At 47.7% G+C, this 16,680-nt stretch overlaps 1 protein-coding gene across 2 annotated transcripts; it reads right to left on the reverse strand.

Annotated features, from left to right (window-relative positions):
- Positions 1–4,453: 4,453 nt before the first annotated feature.
- Positions 4,454–12,061, reverse strand: LOC136331536 (proproteinase E). 2 transcript variants are annotated; one of them, XM_066270165.1, is made up of 8 exons: positions 11,950–12,061; positions 10,682–10,767; positions 8,044–8,141; positions 7,788–7,922; positions 6,569–6,705; positions 6,039–6,181; positions 5,269–5,421; positions 4,454–4,694 (listed from the first exon to the last, which is right to left on the reverse strand). In XM_066270165.1, the coding sequence occupies exons 1-8, from the start codon at positions 11,987–11,989 to the stop codon at positions 4,617–4,619; spliced, it is 870 nt and encodes a 289-aa protein (XP_066126262.1). In that variant the 5' UTR covers positions 11,990–12,061; the 3' UTR covers positions 4,454–4,616. The 2 variants fall into 2 exon arrangements, with proteins under 2 accessions (XP_066126262.1, XP_066126263.1); XM_066270166.1 differs by having other exon boundaries at positions 4,454–4,544; positions 11,950–12,024.
- Between the last annotated feature and the right edge of the window lie 4,619 nt (positions 12,062–16,680).

The raw sequence follows: 16,680 nt of genomic DNA on the forward strand, positions 1-16,680 counted from the left end.
AGAACTGTTGAGGAAGAGCTTCATGTGTGTCTTTCTACCATTCCTGCCAGGATATCCCTTTTGTGTTCATCGAAACAGGCCCAGGTTTCACACTAAGTGAGTATAAATACATTTAGAAACTATATTATTAACTATATGTATAATATGTACTGTGTTAGAGTGTCATTTTGTGTCATTTTGGTAGGTGGTGTGCCCCAGGATTTTGTAAATGTAAAAAATGTGCCACGGCTCAAAAAAGGTTGAAAATCACTGGTCTACACTATAGCAAATGTTTTATCCTTGGCTACTGCACCTGGCCATGCAGGAGCTGAGGATGAAACGTCCTTCTCGGCATGCAGCCCCATACTTCTCTGGTATGTGGCCGCATGAGGCTGCGTGTCATCAAAAATGGCTACGAGCCCTGGCCTTTTGGCTCAGTGGTAGAGCGTCGGCCTGGCGTGCGGGGTACCCAGGTTCGATTCCCGGCCAGGGCACATAGGAGAAGCGCCCATTTGCTTCTCCACCCCCTCCCCCTCCTTCCTCTCTGCCTCTCTCTTCCCCTCCAGCAGCCAAGGCTCCATTGGAGCAAAGATGGCCCGGGCGCTGGGGATGGCTCCTTGGCCTCTGCCCCAGGTGCTAGAGTGGCTCTGGTCGCGGCAAAGCGACGCCCCCTGGTGGGCGTGCTGGGTGGATCCCGGTCGGGCGCATGCGGGAGTCTGACTGTCCCCGTTTCCAGCTTCAGAAAAAAAAAAAAAAAAAAAAAAAAAAAATGGCTACGCGTGTCATAGGTTTACCATCACGGTGATAAGAGCTTATTTCTTGTTTGTGCTACATGACCAGCAGGGGTCAGCAGAGGCTCTGCTCCTTGTCTCCTAGCTCTGGGACCAGCCTGACTAGGAGTGACCAGTTGCCAGAGCAAAGGGAGAGAGCATAGCAATTCATCTTGTCTCTCAGATCTTCTCCTTGGCCAGAGCAAGTCACATGGCCAAGCCCAGCTTCAAGGGGGCAGGCAAGAGCTAGCCTACTATGTGCCCTAAAGGGAAAGCAGAAATAGGGTTGATGACCCCACACCCATGATGTTGGTGACCCCTGAGAAGAGTACAAAGGAGCCTCTACTTTAACTGTAGTTATCAATTTAGAAAATATGAAGCAAAAATGTGAAATTTGTTAATTCTAGATGGAAGCTACCTGGGTGTGTCCTATATTATTTGCTATGTTATACCTTTTAAACTTTCGAAATTAGAAGTGGGAGCAATGGAACATTAATATTAAAAATTATAGCCTTGCCTGACCAGGTGGTGGCACAGTGGATAGAGCATCAGACTGGGATGCGGAAGACCCAGGTTCGAGACCCCGAGGTCGCCAGCTTGAGCGTGGGCTCATCTGGTTTGAGCAAAAATTCACCAGCTTGGACTCAAGGTCGCTGGCTCAAGCAAGGGGTTACTCGGTCTGCTGAAGGCCCACAGTCAAGGCACATATGAGAAAGCAATCAATGAACAACTAAGGCAGGGGTCCCCAAACTACGGCCCGCGGGCCGCATGCGGCCCCTTAAGGCCATTTATCCGGCCCCCCGCCGCACTTCCAGAAGGGACACCTCTTTCATTCGTGCTCAGTGAGAGGAGCACATTGACCATCTCATTAGCCAAAAGCAGGCCTATAGTTCCCATGGAAATACTGGTCAGTTTGTTGATTTAAATTTACTTGATTTTAATTATTGTATTTGTTCCCATTTTGTTTTCTTACTTTATTTTTGTTTTTTAATTTTTATTTATTCATTTTAGAGAAGAGAGAGAAAGGGAGAGAGAGATACAGAGAGAGAAGATGGGGAGGAGCTGGAAGCATCAACTCCCATATGTGCCTTGACCAGGCAAGCCCAGGGTTTTGAACCGGCAGCCTCAGCATTTCCAGGTCGACACTTTATCCACTGCGCCACCACAGGTCAGGCCTTGTTTTCTTACTTTAAAATAAGATATGTGCAGTGTGCATAGGGATTTGTTCATAGTTTTGTTTTGTTTTTAATTTTTTTTTAATTTATTCGTTTTTTTTTTTTTGTTTTTTTTTTTTAGAGAGGAGAGAGAGAGGGAGAGAGAGAGACAGAGAGAGAGAGAGAGGAGAGAGAGACAAAGAGAGAGAAGGGGGGAGGAGCTGGAAGCATCAACTCCCATATGTGCCTTGACCAGGCAAGCCCAGGGTTTCGAACCAGCGACCTCAGCATTTCCAGGTCGACACTTTATCCACTGCACCACCACAGGTCAGGCCATAGTTTTTTTTTATAGTCCGGCCCTCCAATGGTCTGAGGGACAGTGAACTGGCCCCCTGTGTAAAAAGTTTTGAGACCCCTGAACTAAGGTGTCGCATTGCGCAACGAAAATCTAATGATTGATGCTTCTCATCTCTCCATTCCTGTCTGTCTGTCCTTGTCTATCCCTCACTCTGACTCTCTCTCTGTCTCTGTAAAAAAATTAAATTAAATTAAAAAAAAATTATAGCCTGACCTGTGGTAGTGCAGTGGATAAAGCATCAACCTGGAATGCTGAGTTGGCCGGTTCGAAACCCCAGGCTTCCCTGGTCAAGGCACATACGGGAGTTGATGCTTCCTGCTCCTCCCCTTCTTCTCTCTCTCTCTTTCTCTCTACTCTCTCTCTAAAAATGAATTAATAAAAAATAATAAGCCTGACCTGTGGTGGCGCAGTGGATAAAGCGTCGACCTGGAATGCTGAGGTTGCCGGTTCGAAGCCCTGGGCTTGCCTGGTCAAGGCACGTGTGGGAGTTGATGCTTCCTGCTCTTCCCCCTGTTCTCTCTCTATCTCTCCCTCTCTCTCTCTCTCTCCCCTCTCTCTCTAATAAAAATGAATAGATAAAATCTAAAAAAGTAAATTAAAAAAAAATTTAAAAAAAAATAATAAGAAGAAGAAGAAAAATAAATTTAAAAAAATTATATATATGTGTTCTCACTGGGACCATATTTCCTTTCACAGTATTCAGGAAAAACATGAGTAAAGGAATTAGTTGTTTTTGTTGTTGTTTTTATTTATTTTTTACAGAGTCAGAGAGTGAGTCAGAGAGAGGGATAGACAGGGACAGACAGACAGGAACGGAGAGAGATGAGAAGCATCAATCATTAGTTTTTCATTGCGCATTGCAACACCTTAGTTGTTCATTGATTGCTTTCTCATATGTGCCTTGACCGTGGGCCTTCAGCAGACTGAGTAACCCCTTGCTGGAGCCAGAGACCTTGGGTTCAAGCTGGTGAGCTTTTGCTCAAACCAGATGAGCCCGTGCTCAAGCTGGCGACCTCGGGGTCTCGAACCTGGGTCTTCTGCATCCCAGTCCAACGCTCTATCCACTGTGCCACCGCCTGGTCAGGCGAATTAGTTGTGTTTTTTTTGTTTGTTTTTTTTTTGTATTTTTCTGAAGCTGGAAACGGGGAGGCAGTCAGACAGACTCCCGCATGCGCCCGACTGGGATCCACACGGCACGCCCACCAGGGAGCGATGCTCTGCCCATCCTGGGCGTCGCTCTGTCGCGACCAGAGCCACTCTAGCGCCTGGGGCAGAGGCCAAGGAGCCATCCTCAGCGCCCAGGCCATCTTTTGCTCCAATGGAGCCTCGGCTTCGGGAGGGGAAGAGAGAGACAGAGAGGAAGGAGAGGGGGAGGGGTGGAGAAGCAGATGGGCGCTTCTCCTGTGTGCCCTGGCCAGGAATCGAACCCAGGACTTCCACACGCCAGGCCGATGCTCTACCACTGAGCCAACCGGCCAGGGCCGAATTAGTTGTTTTGACTGTTGCTTTTGGTCACGTGGCAGCAGTCTTGGACCTCAATAACAGCTTAAAGGCTTCCGGCCTCATTGCCAGCATTGCATGAGCATCTGTGTGTGCGTCTGTCTGCAGGGCCCAACAAGGGCTCTCCCCAGGTTGTCCTACTCACCTCTGTACTGAACTTTCCACAAAGAAGGTGCTAGTAAATGTTTTAATATGCTTATTTATATATAAGTAATATGCTATTTCAGGGCAAGACCCACATCATCTTCCCCCACTGAGTCCTTCTCTGGAACAAGGAATGAATGCTTGTTGAATGAATGATGACTCTAGTCCTCTTGCCCCAACCCATCAGTGAAAGCAGAAAACACATGGCCCTTCCTGTTCCACCATGGACCCTCCCAAGGAGCTGGCAGAGTCAGTTTTTCTGCAGATTCTACCATGTTTTTTGGCCTGCCTTAACAAGCCAATGATTGATTGTGTGTGGCTATAGAAGGTGACCAACTTCCCAGAACTCTCCCAGTTTCAGCACTGAAAGTCCTGTGTCCTGGGAACCTCCTACTCTCAGACAAACTGGGATGGTTGGTCACCTTGTAGCAACTCCCTGATTCTCTCTGGGTCTCATTATTTTTTTCTCATCTTCATAAAAGAAGGCTACACTTTTAGGAAAGGGCTGGAGAGGAAGAGGTAAGTCAAATAAGGAAGCAAAACTCAAGTTTGGGTTTTCTAAAAGATCTTTATTATTTTATTTGCAGAGTATGGATTCGTACTGTCACCCAGGCCTTGCTTCTAGTGGCTTGCCATGGTCTGTAAAAATGGGGGGGAAACCCAGAATCGTCTAGTTAAAAAGCCAGGTTCTGAAGCCAGATGGAACTGGGTTCAACTCCAGCCATTCCATTCATTAGCTGTGTGACCCTGGGAGAGTGACTTGACCTCTCTGAGCCTCAGTTTCTTAATCTGTATAATGGGGGGGGCAATCATAGTAGTCACTGCATGGGTTTTTTTTAAATTAAACTATTAACTAAGATGCTCATTACAGTGCCTGATACATATTTTAGTAGTTAATAAATGGTAGTTATTACTATTACGAACATTGTTAATCCCTTGATCATTCACCCCCAGCTGATATTTACACTCTCACTGGGGCCTGAGCTTCTCCTATCACAGCTCATCGTTGTTGCTCATTTAATTATCTGTCCCCCCACGAGGCAGCCCTTGGACACATTGCTTTGTCCTTCATGACAAGAAAAGAACTGGACCAGAGGAGACACTTCATAAACACTTGTTTAAATAAGTTCAGCAGAAGTCCAAAGCTCCACCCAGAAGCCATCAAAATTCTTGGGGCCACACTGTAGCAGAAAACATCCCCAAACCCTCTGGAATGTCACCAAGTGCCCTTTCACTACTGACCTAGGATCCTTTGAGCCCTTCCTTAGGATCTGCTGTTCTCACCCCCTCACCCTTCCCCTCGGCACTTCTTGAAAGAGCAGCACCTGGAGCCCTCCTATCTAGCAGCTAGCCACCTGCTCACCTCCTGGATCCAGTCATTAAAGGCCGAGACACGGGTGAACACAGTGGGCTTCTTGCGGGTGTTGCAGCCGAAGGCAGAAACAAAGCTGGTCACACCATGGACCTGCCAGGAGCCATCTGCAGCAGGGCAGTTAAGGGGTCCTCCAGAGTCACCCTGGAATGGTCAGAAAGCAGTGGGGGGTTGAGCCAAGTCTGAGCAGGAATTGGTTCTGACTTTAGGGATTTTGAAAAACCCATATTACTTGACCTGTCTGAGCCTCAGTTTGCTCATTTGTGATGGAGAATAGTATCCATCTTATGGGATTTTGTGAGAATTAAATGAGATGACAGATATACAATTTTTAGCACAATGCCTGGTAGAAAGGAAGCAGTCAATAATGGTAGTTCCCATTATTCACACCATGTTATGGTTAATACTCACTTATATTACAGTGATTGTTTGGTTTAAGTATAACTTCAGGACTTTAGAGGTCAGTATCCCTTACTGTGCTGATGGGGAAGCCTGAGGACCAGGGAGGGACAGTAACTTGCCCAGGTCAAGTCAGTGTGTGAGCTAGGAGTAGAATTCAAAGGTCATGACTCTAGGCTGGGGATGTGTGTCTAGACTAAGTGACTTCCTCCCAGTCCTGCTTGGCCTGGAGGCTGAATGGGGCAAGCAGGCAAGATTCCTCCTGCGCTTCAGAGCAGACAGCAGTGGTACCCCAGGACACAGCCCGCCCAACTGAGTAGGTGTAGCCCAGCATCCCCGTGGGCAGATGAGAGCTGACTCACGTTGCACCCGGAGCGGATGTCCCCACCGGCACACACCATGGTCTTCTTCACGGAGGTGCCCCACCAGTCCCACTTGGAGCAGCGCTCATGGTCCACCACGGGCAGCAGGGCTTGCTGCAGCTTGTCAGGGAGTGGTCCACCAGCTGTGGGGCAGAGAGTGCTGATTCAGGGGCTATGGGATGCAGGGCTTGGGCTGGGTTTGGGAGTCAGGGCTGGGAGCCCCTGTGTGGGATGGAGGGTTGGAGGTAGGAAGCTCTTCTGATGGGGAAGATGGGGGCTCTCTTCCCACCAGGTTACATAACCCTATCTGCTCTGTCTCCCTGCATCCCTAGCACCTGTCACTCAGGAGACACTAAAAATGTTCAATTGAACATATTCAGGGTTGGGAGTGTCAGGGGAGAAGGCTGCTGCTGGAGGAGGAATGGAAAAAAACATGCAAGGCCCAGTCCTGGTGTTGCCTTCCACCCTGGCTCCCAGGCCCTGTCTTTCTGCCCACTGTCCCTGTGGCCGGGTGGAGGGGCAGCACGTACTAGAGAGCCGGCCCCAGCCGCTGATATAGCAGGGCGCCTCATCGGGCAGGATGTCGTTGGCAGGAGGGAGGCAGGCAAGCTGGACTGAGTCTCCCAGCTGGGCAGGGCGCGACAGCTTGATGAGGGCGATGTCATTGCTGGGGAGGAGGGAAGAGTCACGCGATCCGATCCTCCTAGTCCTCCAGCCAGGCCAAGCCCACCTCTCAACCCTTGCTCCAGATATTTCACTTCCAACTCTCCTCTCCCCCTCGCTCTTTCCCTCAAGGGCCCCCTCAGCTTCCTGCTCACCCTTGGCCTTCACAATTGTCTTCGGCTTTTACCCCAGTGGTTCTCACACTTTAGCTGCATCAGAATCACCAGGAAGGCTTGTTAAAACACGGGTGCCTGGGCCGCACCCCAGGGTTTCTGATGCAGGGGGTCTGAGTGAGTCTCAAAAATTCTCATTTCTAACCAGTTTGCAGGGGATGCTGCTACTGCTAGCCTGGGGACCATGCTGTGAGGGCCCCTGCTTGCCATCCACCTGCTTCAGCTTTCTTCACTTACCCCCAGGGCCCCATGAGGACAGGTCAAGGTCCTCATGGCCCCTCACTCTTGTCCTACACTTTCAGGTGTTCTGCACTCTTCTTGGACCTTCCCATCAGAAAATGCTGGGCCATTCAGACACACAGTTTTGCATATGGTTGAGGGGCTTGAGAGACCCCACGTTGTGTCCTCACCTAGTGATTACCTCCTTGAACTTTATAAACACCCAGGAAGCCCAGAAGTTCATCCTTGACAAGTGGTAAAACTAAAGCCCAGTGAAGGGCAGTGACTTGCTCAAGCCATACAGTGACTTAGTGTTTCAGCCTGGCTCTTATCTTGGTTCAGTGCTTCTCCTTTTGCCCTTGGTCCCGGGAACCCAGGATGCACTGAATGCCATGTATTGAATGGAAGAACCCTTGGATTTGGGAAAGCAGGTTCCAGAGGAATCCTGGGTTCCGAAGCCAACTAGCCAAGTGGCTTGGGAGGAGTTCCTGCCTCTCCTGGGGTCCTGATGTCCCCTCCTTAGGGAGAGAGGTTTGGTGTAGGGTTCTGCTGGATCTGACCCTCAGCATGTGGGACCTGGGCACAGGTTGCTGGACTTAGCCCCTCTGACCCTGGAGTCTTCTTAGAATTGGCTTTGGGTCACAGAGGGATGAATAGAGGATCTCCTAGGTCCCAGGCCAAAGAGGTTACTTACCCACAGGCCACACAGTTGGGGTTCCAGAGTGGGTGCACAAAGAGGTCCTCGGCATTGATGGGGATCACCTGTTCAGGGCCCTCCTTCTCAGCCCGGTCATACTCTCCCAACACCACCTGGTAGGTCTTGGAGCTCCTGCCAGTGGAGGTAAGGTCGGTCCAGGCCTAACTGGCCCCCTTCCCTCCCTCCCACGGTCACCCACCACCCTGGCTTGCCTACATCACATGCAGGGCACAGGGCAACTGAGAGAACTCACGAGACGCAGTGGCCCGCAGTCATGACCCAGTCAGGGGCAATGAGGCTGCCACCACAGGTGTGGTGAAAGGCGCCATCCTTTTCATACTGCAGGGAGATCTGGGGGCCAGAGAGGGAGAAAGATGAGCAGTTTAAACCTCACAACAAGGGTTGCTACCCATAGCTGTATAAGTTGTGCATTGTACAACTCTGGAGGACATCATTCACGCAGGAAAGAAATATGCAGTGCTCAACCTATACAGCTGCTCATGGTGGTGGCCCTGTCACTAAAATCACATTCTGACTCTCCAAAGCCCTCCAACCACCAGCCCTACGACCTACCTGGGCATCTCAACATTCTCTGTCCTCTAACCTGTGTCAGTAGGTCCAATGCCCTCTGCTCTATCTGAACCCCAGTTCTTCCAAGGTTCTTGGGTCCTCTGAAGCACCACCTGCCCCAAGTCCTTTGCCTCTCTCCTCATTTTCTACATTCTGATTTTCTTTCTTTTTTTTTTTAAATTTATTGATTTCAGCGAGAGAGGTATGGGGGGCAGGGAGAGACAGACAGGAACATCGAGCTGTTCCTGTAGGTGCCCTGACCAGGGATCAAACTGGCAGCCTCTGTGTTTTAGGACAGACGAGGTCCTAACCAACCGAGCTCTCTGGCCAGGGATACATTCTGATTTCAAAAGCTCCATCTGAACCAGGGCTTTGCCACAAACCAGCGTGGCTAGTAATTCCAGGTCCTGAGTGGGAACAGTGTGGAATTAAGAAAATAAGCTTAAAGGGAAAAAAGGATGGGCTCAGGAAGACTCTGCAACGGGAAAGACAGCTTGCCAAGGGTGAGTCTCCACCCCCCTACCGCTGTATTTATAGGGCAAAGTGAAGTCATTAGCAAGTCAAAGAGATCATTAAAACAAAGTCACATTTCCAAGGCAACCCAAGAATGCTCCCAAGTGCAGAAAACCTCCACCATACATAACATCTTAACTTCACGAACTCTCCGAAGGACATGGAGGATAGGACAAGTAGAAACAATCCAGCATCACAGCCAACATGGAGGTGTGAAGAAAAACTTAGCCTTTAGCAATTTAACCAAGCAAGTGAGGTGGGGGGTTGGGATGAGTGCAAATACTACTTAGCTTCATAGCCAATATGGAGGAGTGAGGGGGAGAACTTAGCCTTTTGCTAAGCCTCAAACTTGCAAAGGGTTTGCCACTTGCAGTTGGCAAACTATAGCCCGTGGGCCCAATTGTGCTTATGGTCTGTTTTTGTATATAAGGTTATTGGGAAACAGTTGTCACATGCATTCATTTACGTATCATCTATGGCCACTTTCATGCTACAATGGTAGAGTTAAGTCATTGCAATAAAAACTATATGGCCAACAAAAGCTAAAATAGTCGCTCTCTGGTCCTTTATAGAATCAGTTTGCTGACCCTGCTGTAAACCAGTGCCATCCAATAGGACTTTCTGTGGTGATAGAAATGTTCTATATTTTGGCTGTCCAATATGGTAGCCACTAGCCACTGGTAGCGGTTGAGCATTAAGCCACTGAATTTTTAACATTATTTAATTTTAATTAATTTGAATTTAAATAACCACATGTGGCTAGCAGTTACTGTGTTAGTCTAGTGAGTCTAGCCCTCTGTGCCTCCTTCCCTGACTTCTGTAAAGCTTTTCATTCTTTTATTGCTCTTAGACCTTATAGCCCTTTTATATAATTCAAGAAGTCTAGAAAGGAGTCCCCGGCCCTGGCTGGTTGAGTCAGCGGTAGAGTGTCAGCCTGGTGTATGGATGTCTCTGGTTCAATTCCCTATCAAGGCACACAAGAGAAGTGACCACCTGCTTCGCCACCCCTTCCCCTCATCCTTTTCTCTCTCTTTCTCTCTCTTCCCCTCCCGCAGCCGTGGTTCAGTTAGAGCAAGTTGGATCTGGGCACTGAGGATGGCTCCATGGCCTTGCCTCAGGCACTAAAGTAGCTCAGTTGCCAAGCAACAGAGCAGTGACCCCAGATGGGCAGAGAATTGTCCCATAAGGGGCTTTCCAGATGGATCCCGGTCGGGGTGCATGTGGTAGTCTGTCTCTCTGCCTCCCCATTTCTCACTTAGGAAAGAAGGACGATAAAAAAAAGAGGAGTCCCCAAAATTCTCCCCACCATACATAGATAGAGCCTAAAATTCTACTTTGTGCACCAATCCTTGGGTTTAACATTGCCCTCTCCAGGTTCTATTTTTTTGTATGTGTGCAGATTCTACTTTAAGAAAATATTAATTTTACAGACAGAGAAGAAGGGAGAGAGGGAGAAACATCAATTTATTGTTCCACTTATCTATACATTCATTAGCCAATTCTTGTATGTCCCTTGACCCGAGATCGAACCCACAACCTTGGCATATCAGGATAAGCTCTAACCAACTTGAACTACACAGTCAGGACCCAGGTTCTATTTTTAACTTGCAAACAACCAGTGAGGGTTGCAGGTTGAATGGGAAATACTTCCACGTGAAATAGATTCCCCAAGGGTTATCTGGCCTTTGAAAGCTGAAGTGAATACCAGGAGCAAAGCAAAGCAATGGGGTTAAGACTGGATGCCTTTCAGTCAGAGTATGAGGAACAGAGTCTATGGTGGGAAACAGTGCCGCCGGTAATGCTCTTACCTGCCAGGGCCAGCTGTAGGGGACCGCATCTTCACCATTGACCACACGACTGGAAGGATTGTAAGAAGGCCGGCCACAGCCCGAGGCTGGAAGGGAGGTAAAGGTGTCAGTCAGCCAGAGGGCCCCCAAAAGCAAAGAAGCAGCTTGGGTCTCAGTCCCAGCTGTGCTACAAATTAGCTGTGTGACTCCATGCTAACCCCTTTCCCTCTTTGGACCTCAGTAGTGGCATCAAAGAGTGAGCATTTGGACTAGAGGAGAGTCCCAGGAGTCCAACAATGGACATGAGCATGTGGTGTCTTCCCATGGCAACACTGAAGGGTTTGGTTCACTTAGACAAGTGCCTGGCCTGACCTGTGGTGGCACAGTGGATAAAGTGTCGACCTGGAACGCTAAGGTCACCGGTTCAAAACCCTAGGCTTGCCTGGTCAAGGCACATATGGGAGTTGATGCTTCCTGCTCCTCCTGCCTCCACTTTCTCTCTTTCTTTCTCTCTCTCTCCTCTCTCTATAAAAATGAGTAAATAAAATCTAAAAACAAAAAAAAACCCACAACAATAATAGAACAGTGTCTAGAGCCTAAGAGCCTTTGAGAAGTAATGACTATTCTCATGAAGAGAGGTGACTTGGGAGTAAGACTGCCCAAGTTCAAAGTGCAGCTCTGCCCCTTGTTCTAAGATGGGCTACTTTACTTCTCTAAAGATCAGTTTCCCCATAGGCAAAGGGGGATAATAATACTACCAACCTCATGGATTATTGTGAGCAACACATGAAATAATAGAAGAAAACATTTTTAGCATTCTTCCTGGCATATAGTAAGCATTCAATTAACATTGTCTGTCACCATTACTGTCAGTCAAATAAGGTGACCCCTGAGCTGGAATGTAATATGGCGGAGAGACCAGGAAAAGGTTAGATCACAGAATATGAAGTGGGGTACAGAGATTGTGAGAGAAGAGTTGGAGAGTTAAGTAAAGAGGCAGAAATTCCAACCTAAGCAGTCTAACCACAGAGCCCAAACTCTTCACCATTGGACTGTGTTTACTGCCCCCACTGAGGACTCCCACCATAGCCCTTTGAGTCTTTCCCCAGAGCTGGCCCATCCACGGCTTCCCCTCCATTATCCTGCTCCAGTATAAAGCTGGAAGCCCCATGAGCATGCCCTAGGTACAAGCTGAAGATCCCCTCTTACAGATGTCAGGTTCATGAGACCCAAGACCGACTTCAAGGGCTCCCAACCCAGTGAAGTGCAGACACAGACTGGGGTCTTACCAAGGGCCACCAATAGGAGAAAACTCAGCAGCTGGAGCATTGTGAGTTTTGAGTTGATAAGAAAGTGACCCAGAATCTGAGAGGCTAATATAGGGGCAGAAGGTAGGTGGGAGGGCTGGATGGGGCCTCATTCCTGGAACAGGTGACGGAAGGCCAGGTCTCCCATGGTCCAAGGCCATGGCCCGACCCACTGCAGATGGGGGGATGACAGCCAACGGCAGGACCCAGAGTTCTTCACAATGCCACCTGTGTAGCTTCATGAGGGAACTCTGTAGCTACACAGGTGGCACTGAGTGGCCTGCTGATAACAGGAGAGGGGGAAGGAAAGTTCACATCAGAACCAGCCAGCCTCTTCCAGGAAAGAGGTTTAAAACTGGTCAGACCTGAATCCAAATCCTGTCACCTCCAAGCTCTGCAACCTTAGGCACATGGCTTAACCTCTCTGAGCCACGGATTTCTCATCTCTAACATGGGATTGATATTAGTATCCACCTCGATAAAACACTTTTTCTGTTGCATACTTTCTCTATACCAGGTTGTACTAGGAGCTGCAGCTGTGAAGAAGACATGGTCCCAGTTCTCCTGGAGCTTGAGTTCTGTAGGGGAAACAACGACCAATCAACAACAATTTTTTTTTTTTTTTTTTTTTTTACAGAGGCAGAGATAGACAGGGACAGACAGAAAGGAACGGAGAGAGATGAGAAGCATCAATCATTAATTTCTCGTTGCACGTTGCGACTTCTTAGTTGTTCATTGATTGCTTTCTCATATGTGCCTTGACCATGGGCCTTCAGCAGACCGAGTAACCCCTTGCTCGAGCCAGCGACCTTGGGTCTAAGCCAGTGAGCTTTTTGCTCAAACCAGATGAGCCCGCGCTCAAGCTGGCGACCTTGGGGTCTCGAACCTGGATCCTTCCTCATCCCAGTCCGATGCTCTATCTACTGCGCCACTGCCTAGTCAGGCAACAACAACGAATTAAGACTATTTCTGATTGTGGTGGTAGGTGCTATGAAAAGAATAACATGTGAGTGAATGAGGGTGACTCATTTAGATAGGGGGCAGGGAGAGTGACATTTGGTCTGAGGAGGAATGAGTCAGTGACATTTGGTCTGAGGAGGAATGAGTCCTAGATGATAAGTAAAAGCCAACCATGCAAAGCGCTAAAGGAAAAGCATTCCAGGTGGAGAGGACAGCAAGTGCAAAGGTCTGGGGGCTGCAATGGACTTGTCTTGTTTAAGAAGAAGGTCAGTGTGGCTGGAGCATAGTCAGTATGAACAGTGGGGGGTGGGGGATGAGGTTAAAGAAGAGGCAACATCTGAAGCTGAATTCATGGTGACCTAGCAGTTCCATTCCTAGTATGGAACCCTCGAGAAAATCTTGCACATGTGTCCAGGAAGTGTGCACGAGAATGTTCTGGGCAGCCCTGTCCTTAATTCTCAATTACAGCTCAAGTGTCCATCAAGGAGAATAGATGGACATGTGTAGTATATTCAAAGGATGAAATATTAATTAGCAATCAGAAAGAATTATTCAAGTGACATGCCACAATGTAGATAATTCTTTTTTTTTTTTTTAAAGATTATTTATTTATTTATTTATTTATTTATTTATTTACAGAGACAGAGAGAGAGTCAGTGAGAGGGATAGACAGGACAGACAGACAGGAACGGAGAGATGAGAAGCATCAATCATTAGTTTTGCGTTGCACATTGCGACCCTTTAGTTGTTCATTGAACGCTTTCCCATATGTGCCTTGACCGCGGAGCTACAGCAGACCGAGTAACCCCTTGCTCGAGCCAGCGACCTTGGGTCCAAGGTGGTGAGTTTTTGCTCTAACCAGATGAGCCTGCGCACAAGTTGGCAACCTTGGGTCTCAAACCTGGGTCCTCCACATCCCAGTCAGACGCTCTATCCACTGCGCCACCGCCTGGTCAGGCTTTTTTTTTTTTTTAATGAAAGAGATAGGAACATCAATCTGTCCTGTATGTGCCCTGACCAGGGATCGAACTGGCAACCTCTGTGCTTCTGGATGACACTCTAACCAACTGAGTTATCCCACCAGGGCTTACTTTTCTTCTTCTTCTTCTTTTTTTTATTGTAGCTAATTCTTAAGAATGTAAATTTTAAAAAAAGACAAAGGCCCTGGAAAATTAAATGCAATTTAGTACCCTTTTTTTTTTTTTTACTACACTTTTTATAGAGTTAAAAAAACTAAAAGTATAAAATATACTTTTTCTCTTTTTTTTTTTTTGTATTTTTTCCGAAGCTGGAAACGGGGAAGCAGTCAGACTCCTGCATGCGCCCGACCGGGATCCACCTGGCATGCCCACCAGGGGGCGATGCTCTGCCCATCTGGGGCATCGCTCTGTTGCAACCAGAGCCATTCTAGCGCCTGAGGCAGAGGCCATGGAGCCATCCTCAGTGCCCTGGGGCCAACTTTGCTCCAATGGAGCCTTGGCTGTGGGAGGGGAAGAGAGAGACAGAGAGGAAGGAGAGGGGAAGGGGTGGAGAAGCAGATGAGCGCTTCTCCTGTGTGCCCTGGCCGGGAATCGAACCCGGGACTCCTGCACGCTGACGCTCTACCACTAAGCCAACCAGCCAGGGCTAAAATATACTTTTTAAGGAATTCAAGTAAGTGAATAAAACTGTGTAAAAAAGCAAGCAGGCCCGACCTGTGGCACTACAGTGGATAAAGCGTCGACCTGGAATGCTGAGATAGTCTATTTGAAACCCTGCACTTGCCTGGTCAAGGCACATATGGGAGTTGATACTTCCTGCTCCTCCCTCCTTCTCTCTCTCTCTCCCTCTCTCTCCTCTCTAAAATGAATAAATTAAAAAAAAATTTTTTTAAAGCAAGCAAAGGGGCCCTAGCCAGGTATCTCAGTTGGTTGGAATGTCATCCTGATATGCCAAGGTTGCAGGTCTAATCCCTGGTCTGGGCACATACAAGAATCAACTCAAAGTCTCACTTTGTTTTTTGTTTTGTTTTGTTTTTTGTGACAGAGACACAGAAAGTTAGAGAGAGGGACAGGTAGAGACAGACAGACAGGAAGGAAGAGAAATGAGAAGCATCAATTCTTTCTTGTGGCTCCTTAGTTGTTCATTGATTGCTTTCTCATATGTGCCTTGACCAGGGGACTCCAGCAGAGCGAGTGACCCTTTGCTCAAGCCAGCAACCTTGGACTCAAGCCAGTGACCTTGGGCTTCAAGCCAGCGACCTTTGGGTTCAAGCTAGTGACCATGGGATTATATCTATGATCCCACACTTGAGCCAGCGACCTCAGGGTTTCGAACCTGGGTCCTCTGCATCCCAGTCTGACACTTTATCCACTGCACCAGCACCTGGTCAGGGCCGAAGTAGTCTCACTTTGAAAGGTCATCTGCAACACCACCTCTAGAAATATAAATAAAGCAGTCTACCAGCTTCCCTTGTTCAGGAGTGCCATTCTTTAGACACCGCCGTGCAGGCTGCCTTCTGAAGACAGCAATCCTTCTCCCTTGCATAAAGGCTTCCTTCCATTTGTTTTTTGAAAATTATTTATTTTAGAGAAAGAGGAAAGGAGAGAGAGAGAAAGAGAGAGAAATATTGATTTGTTATCCATTTATGTATACATTCATTGGTATGTGCTCTGACCAAGTATCAAATCCACAACCTTGGCGTAGGGGGACAGCATTCTAACCAACTTAGCTACCCCACTAGGACTCCCTCTTTTCTCGACCTCCTTCTTCACTAAGTAGATAGCAAGAATCTCTGGATTCAGGGATAGGTAAGATTACCTCCCTTGACAGCAGTAAGAAACTACAGAAGACAAGACCTCCATCCACTTACCCTTGTAAAACTACAAGGGTCTAGAGTTCTGAAGGGGAGAATTGCTACCATAGACAATCAGGGTTCACTTAGGAGTTACCCTCATTGATCAAGATGGCTTCAGGGGGAGGTTCTTACACCAGAGACAGCCAAAAGCTAGCAAGATATTGGGTAGGAAAAAGAAAGCCCTCCCCTCCCTATCACTATAAGGACAACCAACCAGCTTGAGCAGAAAAATGAGATGGTATTTGAGACAGGAGTCCACCATTCATCCAGGTCAAGGCACCTGAATAAACCTCTTTCCTTTTGCACACACACACAAAAAGGATCAATACATGAGTGGGTGGAATAACAAATCGATGTCTTTCTCCTTCTTTTTCTCTTACTATCTCTCTAAAAACAAGGGGAAAAAGAAACGAGCAAAGACACGATGGACATAGGATTCTGGATGATGGTTGGCTCAAGTCTGTAGATACAGTTATGCAACCACCACCACCACAATCATAATAGAGAACATTTTCATTACCCCAAAATTACCCTTTTGCCTAATTTCATGTTGTCTCACCCCTACCCTACATCTGGTCTTGGCAACCAGTGAGATGCTGTCACTAGTCACTACAGTCTTGCCTTTTTAAAAATTTTTAATTTTTTTTTAGCAAGAAATTGTGAGGCAGGGGACTTACAGACAGGAAGGGAGAGAGAGATGAGAAGCATCATAGTTGCAGCAGCACCTTAGTTGCTCATCGATTGCTTTCTCTTTTTTAAAATTAAAATTTTTTTTTTTTTTGCAGGGACAGAGAGAGAGAGTCAGAGAGAGGGATCAATAGGGACAGACAGACAGAAACAGAGAGAGATGAAAAGCATCAATCGCCTGACCTGTGGTGGTGCAGTGGATAAAGCGTCGACCTGGAAATGCTGAGGTC

Source organism: Saccopteryx bilineata, chromosome 3, assembly GCF_036850765.1.
Source record: "Saccopteryx bilineata isolate mSacBil1 chromosome 3, mSacBil1_pri_phased_curated, whole genome shotgun sequence".
Lineage (NCBI taxonomy): Eukaryota > Metazoa > Chordata > Mammalia > Chiroptera > Emballonuridae > Saccopteryx > Saccopteryx bilineata.

Coding starts and splice junctions, on each gene's coding strand:
- LOC136331536 (XM_066270165.1), bottom strand. CDS start 11,989: ATGCTCCAGCTGCTGAGTTTTCTCCTATTGGTGGCCCTTG. Junction 8,142..10,681: donor CCTACAGCTGGCCCTGGCAG/GTAAGAGCATTA, acceptor TCTGGCCCCCAG/ATCTCCCTGCAGTATGAAAA. Junction 6,182..6,568: donor CGGCTGGGGCCGGCTCTCTA/GTACGTGCTGCC, acceptor TCTGCCCCACAG/CTGGTGGACCACTCCCTGAC.